We start from the raw sequence: 13,957 nt of genomic DNA, 5'->3' as shown, positions 1-13,957 counted from the left end.
AAAATCTTTCTCTAATGGAAAAAAAAACCATGTACACTGCAGGTGGGGCAAATGTAACATTTGCAGAGAGAGTTAGATTTGGGAGGGGTGTGTTCAAACTGAAATCCAAATTGTGATGTAAAAATAAAGCAGCCAGTATTTACACTGTACAGACACACAGTATAACCCTCCCAAACTCTCTGTACCAGTGGCGTGCGGTGGGGTGAGGCAGGTGAGGCACAGCCTTTCCTGTCATACTAGCGCATATGCGGGCGTTTTGAAATGATAAAGTATGTCAAAAATACAAAGGATACATATATAGAAAATTCTTATTTTTATTATGCTATTCATTTTTATAGTCAAAACTCTTTAGTAAAAAGTCTAGGGCATGTGAGGCAGTGCCTCTTTTACCTTTTCTACTCATCTCTTATCAAAACTCAGCGAATCTCCAGCAGTATATACTGCTGCACATGTGTATAATGCTGGCATGTACCCTGTGGCTCATATATTGTGTGCATATCTGGCTCTGGTACTTGCCAGGGACTCTTGAGCCATTTACCTCATTGCATGTCCCTGCTCTGTACATATTTGCTTTTGAGATCCTTGCTGAATAACCCCTACTATGTTTAAAACCTTGTTTTTGCCTCCCTGTGGCTGTCATCTATCATGCCTTCATTCTCATACATTATAAAATGTAAACAATACAGTTGTATATGGTTGATGGTATTTTCTTAAATTATCGAGGTAATCGTTCAATTTAAGTGCAGCTTGCATTGTGACTCAGAATCATCTTCATAATTATATGTGGTAGCTTACACTACGCTCCAAACCAGTGTTTAACTTCAGCCTTTTACAACTTAATAACTGTATGGCTGTAACAATTTATTATATGTCTGAAAAGTGGCAGCTTGATTGGCACATCCAGTAAATTTTCAAGATTATAGGCTGAAGAAAGCAAGGCTGGATTTTAAAATAGTTAAACCAGTGTTATTTTTAAAGTGCACCTTTCCCCTACAGTTACTGTAAGGCCGTTATTTTGTGGACTGAAAAAACAATGCAGCTTATCAGTATAGTGTATGTATATATAATATAAAATATTTTTTTATTATCATACTGTATCATGCCATTGTTCATGAGGCACTGATTTCTAGAGTTATTTTTTTTAATGCATATTGTTGAACATGATTGTTCGTTTAATAATGGGTACTCTTCAAAAGCATTATTATAAAGGAAGGTTTATCCCAGGAGCATAACTAGTACTTTGAGGGCCCCATAGCACAATTGTAAAAGCCCCTCCACCACCACTACCACCACCACCGTTGTCAATACAATACCTCTTGGGGGTGGTGGGCAGAAGAGAAAGCGAGGGCAATGAGAGACAAAGGGGATGTTTAAATTCACTATGCAGTGAATAGCACCAGGAATAGCACTGTGAATTAAATTGACCCCAAAGAGGGTCATCCCTGATAAAGGTGGTAACAAAGACTGCTGAGATCATCAAGGGAGGAGGCTTAAAGAGTGATGAGACTGGGTCCAAGGGCAGAGCTTTATGGAACACTTATGTGAAGCAGAAGAAAGGGTGATGTAGAGTTGAAAGGAACTGTTAGAAAGATAGGAGGGACGGCCGGAGTGTGCAGTAACATAAAGTCAGTAATTCAGGGTAAATCTGGATCAGCACATCTCTGTAAGAGAGTGGAGGGTTTGAAATCGAAAAGGTTGGTCTACTATGTTAATGGCAGCTGACCAGTCCAGTCAAAAAAGAAAGAAAATTTAGCCTCCAGAACGGCATGTGTGGCCTTTTCATGGCAGTTTCCATGGAGTGAAGCAAGCAAAAGGCCAGACTGAGCAGTCAAACAGGGAGTGGTAGAAAATGAAGTTGGGGAGGCAATAGAAGAACAGTCATTCCAGGTGTTTAGACTGAGACCAGACGAATGAGACCTGGATGTGTATAAGAGAGGAAGGGACCATGGCAGAGGAGAGAGAGATTAAATAGGTAAGCAAATGGGAGCATGTGTCAAAAGAGGGAGCAGAGGAAATTGTAAGGAATAGGGGTCCTGATTGATGTGTGCTAATGCATACATAGATGAGACCATGTGTGCAGCAGATGTTTGAGAGATGCCTACTGACTGCTTCACAGATCCAAGGAACTGCGTACAAATAAGCAAAAGCGGTCATACATCCTTCAATAATGGACATCCTGAATAATCCTACTGTCACATAGAAATTTCGTTGGAATTGAAACATAGGTGCTATGCTTTGTGAATACATGATCGCAGTTGAAGGCTGAGATACACTCAGAACATGGTCATGACACCTCTTCATTTTTGCTACCACTCCCCAATACCTCTTCCAAGCAGCAGGATTGGAAGACAAATGGGAGCATAGAACAGACTTAAGGTCCATGCACACACAACGATGTGTCACATCGTTAACTACCAGCGTTCATTTTCACCCTTGAAGTGAAAATGAACGACCTCCGCATTGCAGGTGATCGCTGGTGCACGACTGATGACAAACGACCACAAACGATGCATTTTCTATTGAGAAAACAAACAATGTTAATGACCATAGCCAAATTGACCTGCATGCATGGACGATGGCTATGGTCTTTAACGACCCATGGGTACGCGCATCATTGGTAGACGTCTGTCATTCACAGCATAAACACTAGAGCTGGGGTAGCCAACTCCAGGCCTCGAGAATTACCAACAGTGCATGTTTTCCAGATCTCCTCACAGAATCACAAGTGAAGTAATTAGCTCCACTTGTGGATCTTTTAAAAAGTGTCAGTCAGTAATGAGTGCACCTGTGTACCTGTGAGGTGAGCTGTAAAACATGAACTGTTGGTAGCTCTCGAGGACTGGAGTTGGCTACCACTGCACTAGACGATGTTAAAAGATTCACCTCCTAAACGACCCTGAACAAAGTCGTTCTGGGTTGTTCAGGAGATAAATACAATGGGGTCGTTTATTATTAAGAAGACATCTTAGTGTGTGTATGGGACTTTAATCAGCATTGTTGGGGAGAAGGAGGAAGCATTGCATTGGCCAACAACAGTAGGTGCTGGAGAGCAGGAGATGGATTTAGGGAGAAATGTCCACTCCAAGCAGTAGCAATTTTAGAGGAGAAGTAATTATATAATGACTATGTACATATGGAGCACCCTTCATTCAGCATTGGGGCTCACCAGAACACCCCCTCTGGCGAACCGGGGCTCCATCTGATGTGTCCCAGTTTCCTGTTGGCGGAGGACGCAAACCCTGCCCATCTCTGTTTCAGGGTTAGAGGGGGAGTGGTGACCGGCTGTGGGCGCCATAGTAAGGGGATGATCGCGCGTTCCCTTCTGGTGGCTGACTAATCTACCGCCAGCCCCTGCAAGGAAGAGGGATGCTCCAGCTGTAATCATAGTTTTTTTATATGCCAAATAATTGCCATATAATTTGGATATAGAAGGATAATCTTACAGTAAATTTTTTTTTACTTTTTTATTATTTTATTTAATAACTAGACAAATTAGCGGCTTTGACAGCAATTATCAATTAAACATGTGTGAAGCAAGTTTGGTGGATAGAGAACAGAGGAGAATAATCTATTTATAATTGCATAAAGTTTTGGTTCTCATTACTGATGAGTAAAAGAAAATTGTCCTAATTTATCCAGCATGTCTGTCAACTTGATGATTAAAAGGATCCCTGTTGCGTTTAAAGTGTTGTTTTTATTTCAATATATTTTATACTTATCTAATTATAGAAATAAAATAAGATGAAACCTTGTTCAGCAAATAATTAGACAGTGTAAACTTTGATTCAACTGTAACTTATAATGGATAAGTTAAGCAAAGTTTTTCTCTAACTTCTAAAAGGCCAATGTAATGACTAACCCATTAATCAAATGTGCTTACTCCATATTAACCATTGATTGTGAGTCGTTAGCATTTTTTCATAAGTTTGCTGCGTCCAAAATCGCAGTTGCCAATTCAACTGCGTGCAACTCCTTAGGCATTTTGAATTTGATTCAATGAATCTATTTTTTTCTTCTTATTGATCTACTTGTAGATTATTCAGTAGATGTATGAATGCCTACTGTATATTATTCTTTCTATTAAAAATGCTGAATACTGTAGATGAGTCTAAGGAAATGCTTTTGCATTTTGTCTGGACTCATTTGCAAATACTTGCAAGTATTTTTCTGATAAATGTCTGAAGTGTAAAGATCAAGGTTTTTTTTTTTTTATCTTCGGATGTAGCCATGTTCATTTTTACCCTGGCAACTTGGTGTGCCATACACCTGACTACAGGGCTTAAAGTGGTTCTGGAGAGGTGGCAGAACTCCATCCCCTCTGCCAACTAATTTCTCCCCTCCCCCATTAGGTAGGGCTAGTCATATACTATACTACATAACTATCATGCCTTTTTGTTGTGCAGAGTAAGGGTGAAAGGGTGAAGGTTGAACTAGTTCCACCTCACTATTACAGATTGCAAAACTCAGTTGTACCTGTTTCACCCCTCCCCCCTTTAACCTCTGCCTGGCTATACCCCTACAAAGTCCCTGACTGTGTGCAAGTGTACCTAGAAGATTTGTTGCTGTTTTGAAGGCTAAGAATGGTCACACCAAATATTGATTAGGTTTAGATCTCTCTTCTATTAGTTTACTTTGCATTTTGTTAATTAATACACATGAACTATTAACACTTCTATTTTTAAAGCATTTTTCCTCACTTACCTAAAACGTTTGCACAGTAGTGTACATATGTTACTGCATAGAACTATGGTTTGTTCTTTACAGTGCATTACTGTTATTTATCGGTTATATTGTTATGATCGTCTACCAGAATTTAATACCTTTATTGGTACTTGTTTCCTAGCACGGCGACCATCGTATGCCATCACATACCACTAATTAAGGTATGCGATGGGACCCGAATTTCGGGTCCTAAGACCCGAACTGTACAATTTTAATATCGCGTTGCATAGCATGCCATTACAATGCCTTGAGATGCGATTCGATTTTTAATTGTACAGGCACCCTGATTGGTGATTACTATGTTAAATGCACCCTCATTGTTAAAGCCACCCCCACTATCAATGCCAACCCGAAGCGTAGCGAGCGCAGCGGAATGCGTCCTCCGACCTTTTCATACCCCCACTATTCACGTCGGCGTGGAGTTGATTTTATATAATGTGGCGAGCGCAGCGGAATACATGTGATGTAATACGCGTCCCCTCGCGGGGCTCGCTGCGCTCGACATGCTTCGAGCTCGGTGGCTCGCTGCGCTCGACACACTATATAAAATCAACTCCACGCTGACTTGGATAGTGCGGGTAGCAAAAGGTCGGAGGACGCGTACCGCCACCCCTCGCGGGCTCGCTGCGCTCGCCACGCTTCGGGTTGGCGTTCATAGTGGGGGTAACGTTAACAATGGGGGTGCATTTAACATAGTAATCACCCATCAGGGTGCCTGTACAATTAAAAAATCGGGTCTGATTGCACCGCATGCGATCGCGTCGCATGCGATGCGATCAAAATGATGGCATAAGATGAAAATCGTGGGCGCCGTGCTAGGAAACAAGTACCCCTTTATTTAACAAGGAACCCAAACCATGTACTCTATATGTATGTGGTTCTGATAGACTGTATTCCGACTTTATTTTATTTTTTATTAAAAAGTCAAATACTGCTGGGTTAAAAACATTGGCAGGAATTTTAAATGTATGAATGTCATCAGCATAGGTATCAAAAATAATTATGAATTTACTGTTAAAACACTGTTTAAAATTGGGAGTCTGTACTTAAGATTCTAAAAGTGAAAAGTGGGGATGCTGCCCATAGCAAGCAACCAATCAAATTCTATCTATCATTTCACTGTTACATTATAGAAAATGATAGACAGAATGTGGTTGGTTGCTATGGGCAGCACCCCCACTTTTCACTTTTAGAAGCTTCAGTAAATGTACCTCCTGGGTTTATTCACATTTGCAAAAACCATGGTCAATTAATTGTAATGTATTCTCTGTCAGGGGATGCAGTTTAAATCCCGGCGTTCAGAATCCCGACGCTGGAATCCCGACCGCCGAAATCCCGACCGCCGAAATCCCGACACTTTCTCCCTCCGTGGGTGTCCACGACACCCCTGGAGGGAGAATAAATTAGCGTGCCGAGCGTAGCGAGGCACCGGGCCCGCTGCGTGGCGAGCGCAGCGAGCCCGCAAGGGGGGGGCGATCCACGTTCCCCCCCCTTGTCGGGATTCCGGCATTGGGATTTTGAACGCCGGGATCCCGACCGCCGGGATTTCATACTGAATCCCTCTGTCAGTAATACAGTAGTCATGATCAACATGGACATATATATATAGAGATGGAGCCCCTGTCACTGTTGCGGGTCCTGGTGATGCTATCCCCAACCGCTAGGACCTACCATCAGACAGAATGGGGCATGCGCATGAGGCGCTCGCACGCCCAGTTCTGTCTGAGCCCTCCGTAGCTACCTGCACCCCCCTAACCCTGCCATCTCCCTGAAGCGGAGACGAGCAGGGAAAGCGCTCCCCACCGCTGTGTTGACAGGGATGCGCATGAGACGCTTGTGCGTCCCCATCAGATGGAGCGCCTCACCGCCAGGCTATTCCCACCTCTGACTGAGAAGCGCTCCATCTGCAGTTCAATATTTAAGAGTTACGCATAAGAGAGGAGGGGGCCCGTGTGCAGCCTCCCCTGGCTGGGCCTCCTCCTCTCTGCTGGGAGCAGCGCAGTGTGTAGTAGAACAAGAGCATTCAGACCCTACTGTGCATGCACAAATCTCTGCAAAAATAGCGCGATGGCTATTTTTCTTATAATGGCTAAAACTATTGATGGTTATCCATCACATAGTTTGTTAACATCGATGGCGATTGCACCGATGGCCATCCCTACTGAATACCTCTGACCTATATAAGCAACTTCCTGAGATTCTCAAAGTGAGTACTTGCATGAATTTGCAAGTTCTGTATTGCCAGCTGTCTGCTTATACTATGCCAGATCAATACACTATATAACTTGGTCAAAAAGTGTTAGCAGTAATTAATAAACTACAGTATACACGCTCAGCTGTGCTGTTGCGGCAGTTTGCTGTGTGCATAATACCTACTGTGTGTGTGTGTGTGTATATATATATATATATATATATATATATATATATATATATATATATATATATATATATATATATATATATATATTTATTTTTTCTGTTATTACAATAACTGTAATGTACTGTACATGTAAACAATTTTATTTTGTTTAAAAAAGCGCCCAGAATAATATGCGATAGTACAAAGACTGCTGGGAAAGTCTTTAATAAAGTAGCAGTGCAGTGGGTTGTCCTGCTGTTACACACTCTCTTCTAGGAGAAGGAAAAGAAAGCATCTTCATGCAGTGTGTCGGAAGAGGTCCCCTGTATTACACTGAGCAGTGAGCACACACATACTATAAGTGAAGTGGAGCGTTATTGGTTAGCTAGGATGCTTAGCATAATCACTTAGCTAGACTGTGGTTGAGGGGAGGTGATTATCACTGAGAACAGATGGGCAGGACCAAAGCATTGCCAGATTCTGTACAAGCTTCATGTATTGTAGGGCTCTTCTTTTTTCCTCTTCCCCCATCCATATGTGTTTTTATTTAACTACCTTCACATGCCCTGTGAGGTTCAAATGAGAGCAGGGACGAAGGGCCTTTCCTTCCAGCTCCAACATGCTGGCAGAAGAACATTTAAACGCATCAGTCGGGCATATGATGGGATAGGGCAGATTTTATTTTGTACTGTAGCCTTCCGTAATGCATGAAAGGATTTAAAAAGAAGCTTAACTCCTTCGCCTGCATCTGTATCATTTTGTGGATTGTATTGCCTATGAGATCAGAAATGATTTTCTCGGATATAAACACAGTTTCCGGATCTCCTAAAGTACATCCTCCGAATGGAACTAGGTATTACACTTTTCAGGTATGTGTTTAATATGTCTATGATTCACCGGATTACTTTTATTTTATTTTTTTATCATTTGTTACTATCCATAGTTTTATTGTGATGTGCCCATCGCATATAGAATGCTGGGATTTAATCTTTTCCTTAATTGCTCAAAGATGACAAATAATTTAGATTTCTAATACAGTTTATAGTGCACTATTATTTGAAACGGTAAATAATATTTACAGGAAGGCCGTGACCAGTAGTTTAGCCTTTGATCCTAAGAGGTAAAGGATCACGCAACGACCCATGGCTCCGTCAGTTTATGATCAATCGTAACAGATTCACGAACCGCTAATGTTCCATGTACACACTGCAAGGGGCTGTGCCACCCTTAGGAGACAACTACTGCTTCAACAAGTTGATAGGAGACCCCTTACAGAGAGCTTAGTAAACCTGTATTGTCACTGTTTCTGCTTGCAGAGTAGCAGTGCAAAAATCCCATAATAGCTCTGATTTTCATACCCAGCCTCTCACGAATGTTGGCAGTCCTTAGACACTGAATAAGCAGTTCTAAAAATGTAACTGAGAAGAAGAAAAAAAGAGAAGGGGGGGAAAAAAGGAAAAAGGGCTATTTTTGTTAAATTGCTGAATTTTCCTCTGCTGGTATAAACTGCCATCTGAATTGTGATGTTAGCACAGCATATGCAGATATAAAAGCATCCGTCTAATAATGGAACCTTCAATGTTCTGTCTTATTACAGTCTTTATGTTACTACATGCACATAAATCTAATGATGCTTTTATTTACCTTGTCAGTATGCATTTTGTGTGGTTCTCGTTACCTGTTTTAGCACTTTTAATTGCATATATTATATGAGGCTGATGGAATGGGTATCATCAGATTATCACCAAATACAATTTCGAACACATGACTATATCAATAGCTGATATGATGCTCTGTTCTAGAGTGTATATCGCTATATGTGGACACTTATCTATATAATTGTTGTTTTTTGGGAGGATGGGTTTTGCATTTGTATTATATGGTCCAGGTAGGCAACATATAAAATGTATTGTATTCACCAATTACTACTTTGTTGTTTTACTAGTAATCCGCTGCAATACTACAAAGTCTACAATATCACGCATAGATGGCAGCACCTGAATGCCACTTTCTGGGAAGCTTTGGCATTAGGTCACATGACTTACCTCTTACTTGGCCTGAGCTAAAGTTCACTGTAAATATTCTATTATATAACTTTTGTAGTACTATGAATAATAGATGCTTAAACTTGTATACTGGTTAATGAAGATAAATGTAGGATTATGCCATTAGCTGCATTTAAATAGAGACAAAATCTTCCATTGAGAACCGCTAAAACCAGCAGAGGTGGAACTACCAGTGGTGTAGCAAGTACATTGCATTGGGCCCCTGAGGACTAAGGGCCCACTGCTGTCCAGCAATGACATCTTGGTTTGTGGTAGAGGAGGGGACTTTATATTTATATTTTTACAACTGGTCTCGCCACCCACAAGTTCCACCACTGGTCGTCAGCTATGTGGCTGTATGTGTCACTCTAGAACAGGGGTGGCCAAACCAGTCCTTGAGCTCTTCCAATGGTCCATGTTTTTCAAATAATCTAGCTGGTGCACAGCTGTAGTCATTACTAACTGTCACATTTTCAAACATGCTGCCTCCATTCCTACCACAGATCCACAGGTTGCCTGAAAAACATGAACTGTTGGTAGATCTTGAGGACTGGTTTGGCCACCCCTGTTCTAGAACTATGTCTTATTGTCTAAGGTTTACTGTAGCAATGGAGCACCCCAGTATCATATATAAGAATCCTTCTTCCCAGCTCAGGATGAGATGTTCTAGGTGGATTATCCACATTTTAGATACATTTTAATTACTGTTTTTAACATTTCATCTGCCAAATTTTACTGTACATGTTGCTTTGTTCTTTGCTTTACATCATGATCTTTGCTATGAGAAGATTATATTATTTGTATTGACCTGTGATAGGATTACCTATTTGTGGATACAGCTGTAGCCAATGATGAAAGCACAGTGTGGCCTTACTGCATTCCAGTGCAGTACACTAAACTGCCCCTGCCAGAAAATATGACTGTAAAGCATCTGAACATCGGGAATATATTTGTAGTTAGGTACACTGTAGTCTTATTTATAGATCAGATTCGTACCGATTTTATTTATTTATTTTGGCTTATCTACTTTTCAAAGCAGAGTATGGTAAATTGGGATCATATGGCAGACTGTGATGTACAGATTACAGTGACGCCTGGCACAAAGTATGTCGCTGCCCAGCTGTCATAATCAAATGGCTAAACCCCAACACACTCTGCAGTGTGGTCATGTACAGACAAAGGCTTGTGGGGATATGGAGATCTACAATACAGACATACAGTAGGTATTTCTACCAAAAATTACATTAATGCCATTTTGACCATGTGTTAATCATTTTTAGAGACCTTTGTGTTGCCCTATGTTTTTGCCAACAATGGGCATTGAATTGTGGCGGAACGTTTTCCTACTGTACATGTGAAAGTGTGCAGCATTTCTACTGCCACCGTGACTTAAATATAATGATAAAAATGTGATATTGCTGTGCCCAGCGGTGTAGCTAGGTGCCATGGTGCCCGGAGCAAGGGCATGTTTCGCGCCCCCCCCCCCTGTAATGAATTAGTGGCCTGGCTAACGTGATGTTGGTAGCCCAGTGTAGCCAGGGCAGTGTGGTCAAAGGGGGATCAGCACTGACCACACATGCGCACACCCCCAGCATATGGCTGAGCGCATCGCAGGGATGGGTTCCTTTTGGAGCCCTGTCCCTGCATGTGCAGGTTGATACATCCCCGAGATAGGATTGCATATTACAATGCGATCCTGGGCGGTAATATTCCGCCCAGATCACATTGTATATACAATCTTTTATAAATGTAAATATATATACAATCCTTTATATAAATGTACTTATAATTAATATTATTAATATAATATATAAGCCCTCAACACCCTCTCCCCACACCCAGTTTCCCATTATTACATATATTTGATTTATTTAGAGAGACTCATCCCCCCACCAATCCCCCAAACCCCATGATCCATGATTATTCCCCATGTTCCATGATTTGATCTTTACTTAAAAAACTGAAATCCACCTTGATGACAGCAGCACAGCAGGGCGACAGCCAGCAGCAGCCAGCCTCCTCCTCCAGGCTACAGCCAGCACTTGGTACGGAGTGATGATGATGCTCCTGCAGCCAGGTAGGAGGGAGGGTAGCTGGGGCAGGGGAGGAGTGTCCTCCTGATTTTTGCTGCGCTGCCCAGCCAGCTCGCCATCACAGCCGACTGAGCCAGCCCAAACAGCAGCTTCGGCCAGGGAGGAGACGCCGGATAGGGGGGGAAGAAGACTGTGACATGCGTGACCTCATCAGTTTGCGGTCCGTGGCACCTTCGGCGCCCAGAGAGTGTGCTCCACTGGCTCCGCCCTCCCTATGCCTCTGGCTAGCCATTATCTATTTCATTCTTTTAGCAAAGTGCTTTTTGAATGAATGTCTATTGGCCTAGCACAGATGGTGATCTAGAGTTATTTTTGGTAATGTAGTAGCTTTATATTTGTGCACAAACTTGATTCTGCTTTTCTTGTGCTGGTTTCATTAGTTTGCTCTGTTATAAACTGTCAACACACTATTTTCTTTGTTTTTCATAAGAATTCATAATCAGATAGGGCGAGAAATTAATCAAAAGTGATAATTAAGTTTTAACGCTGCTTTATGCATAGGCCCCTTAGTAATTTTCCTATGTGCATGAAATTATTTTCTCTTCACTTTATCTCATTTGACTTCCGGGATACACTAAAGATGGGTAATGTGGGGAGCAAAATATACATACTGTAACAAGGAATTACATACACTGGCTAAGATGAAGTCTTGGTCTTTATTTTGTAGCATGTAAACCGCATACCAGGTAAACAGCATAGGCAAGGATGGTCACAGCATTGGAGCATACAGATGTCACCACATAGTACAAACTCCTCAGTATGTTTCAGTGGTCCCTACCATAGCACACACCCTGGCGTATCACCTGGGCAGCTGTTCCACCATCAGGAGCCCTGACCAGCTGCCCTGGAAATACATATATCAGGAAAGCACAGGTACTGCTAATCAGCCCAACCCTGATCACTTCAGTTTCCCTGCTGCTGCTCTAAAACCTGGACCAGATCCTCCACATTTACCTTCATGTTGAAGTATGCTGTCCCTGCAACAATACACATTTCTGTTGATTTGCTGGATTTCTTGCTCTCCAGCTCAGAATTACCTTTATTCAGAGCCAGATTCAGCCAGCCTTTTTAATTTACCACATGAATAAAATGGTGGCAGCCTCTGACTTTTACGTTCTTGGGCTATTTCATTATAACCGCTTTTCCCCGCGTGGTGAAACTGCCACTAATATGCATTAACTCCTCGATTTGGAAATGAGTACAGGGAGCTATGGGTTAACCCAGAGGTCCCCAAATGCAGTCCATAACCACCATATTGGTCCAGGATTAAGTGCATCGATGCTTGGCCACAGGTAACTTAATTAGTACGTCAAGCAATATGATTTTAACATTCTGTGCTCAGCCATGAATTTACTTTAGCAAAAAAAATTGGTTCAACTGGTAGGTGATTGCGCCCGGGATTGCTGCTGTGTGATGTTTTATGATTGATGAATACGGGGTGTCGAGTGATATTGAAGATTAGGATCCTTGTTTAAAGATACCTTTATGTGCAAATAGGGCCTTCTATACAGGTCAGTAACGTATACATTTTGCATGTGAAGACGTGAGGTGACAGCAGGATTAGAAGAGATATTGTCGTTTGAAAAACATAAAGATACCTTTATGTGCATATAGGGACCCCTATGGAGGTCAGTAGGAGTCCTTCATTTCTGTGCAGACTATACTTGGACATCAGTCGGTCCAGGGATCTACAAGCAAGTTTGATGTGCTGTAGCTTTATTCTATTGGGATAGCGCTGAAGTGTATCTTCAATTTCTGATAAATTTCAAATTCTGATGTACAGTATCTTCAAATTTGATGAATTTACTTTAGGCCTGTACAGTTAGGGTACCTTTAAAACTGCATTTGGGAACCTCTGGGTTCACCTGTTCAGGGCAACCTTAATCAGGTGGATATCAACACTTTGAATATCAACTGTCCAAACATGTCAACATTACAGTGTTGATTGTCAACACAATGACTGGAACCATTTATTTGTCCCTCCTTCTGTTTATATAATGATTGGAATCATTTATTGTAATCTATCAAGTTCATGAAATGTGTTTTAATGGGTGACATTCATCATCCTGGCGGTCGGGATGGCCATGTTCAGAATACTAGCCTCTGTGTCCCCACGACTGCCAGAGATTGGCGCCAGTATCCCAATATCATTGAGGATGGTGGCCTCACAGTCCTGACTGCCGGGATGCCGAACATACATTGTGAAGCTCGAGTCTAGCTCATCACTCTCTTTAAAAATCAGTTGTGATGGCAATTGCTCATTGCATTCATTTATGCAGCTTTATGCAAAAGAACTGAGCAGGATCTGCAACCCAGAGATTTTCAGTTATTTATTGTGTGACCAGCTAAGGCTGTGTAGTGCTTGGTTTCAATTTTAAATATACTGTACTGTATGTACTGTATTTAATTTTAATCAACTACAGATAAGCTTGAACCAGGCTTATAAATGGCAAAGATAAACAATGGTTTTCTAAATGAACAATGGTTCTTCTAAAAATATTTGAAGGTCTAAATAAAATATAATGAATCATGTTGTTTTAAACTTGTTTGTATAGTACACCAGAGAAACTTGATCCATTTCTGGGTGCAGAGTGGATGGCAAGGGGGTACCCTGACTTAAGGCCTGAAGATTGCACACCCTGCACAAAGTAGTGATTTGCCACTGATTAAGTCATAACCTCCATAAAACTGTACAAACTTTGTTAGGCTTATGTACCCCAGCTATCATTCCTAGATGC

At 41.6% G+C, this 13,957-nt stretch overlaps 1 protein-coding gene across 13 annotated transcripts in view; it reads left to right on the top strand.

The window, feature by feature from the left end:
* PPFIA2 (PPFI scaffold protein A2) overlaps positions 1–13,957 on the top strand; it is a 323,573-nt gene that overhangs the window by 70,333 nt on the left and 239,283 nt on the right. For 2 of the 13 annotated variants that reach the window (XM_083182334.1, XM_083182331.1), the window contains exon 1: positions 7,550–7,950. The exons of 9 other annotated variants lie outside the window; for them this stretch is intronic. In XM_083182334.1, the coding sequence (XP_083038460.1) occupies positions 7,789–7,950 (162 nt within the window). In that variant the 5' untranslated portion in view covers positions 7,550–7,788. Of the gene's footprint in view, positions 1–7,548; positions 7,951–13,957 lie in introns of those variants that run through there. 2 more of the 13 variants (XM_083182329.1, XM_083182333.1) reach the window with 2 other exon arrangements.

This window comes from Crinia signifera, chromosome 4 (assembly GCF_055691185.1).
Source record: "Crinia signifera chromosome 4, ASM5569118v1, whole genome shotgun sequence".
Taxonomy (NCBI): Eukaryota; Metazoa; Chordata; class Amphibia; order Anura; family Myobatrachidae; genus Crinia; species Crinia signifera.
This window is presented reverse-complemented; position numbering and strand designations above follow the sequence as displayed.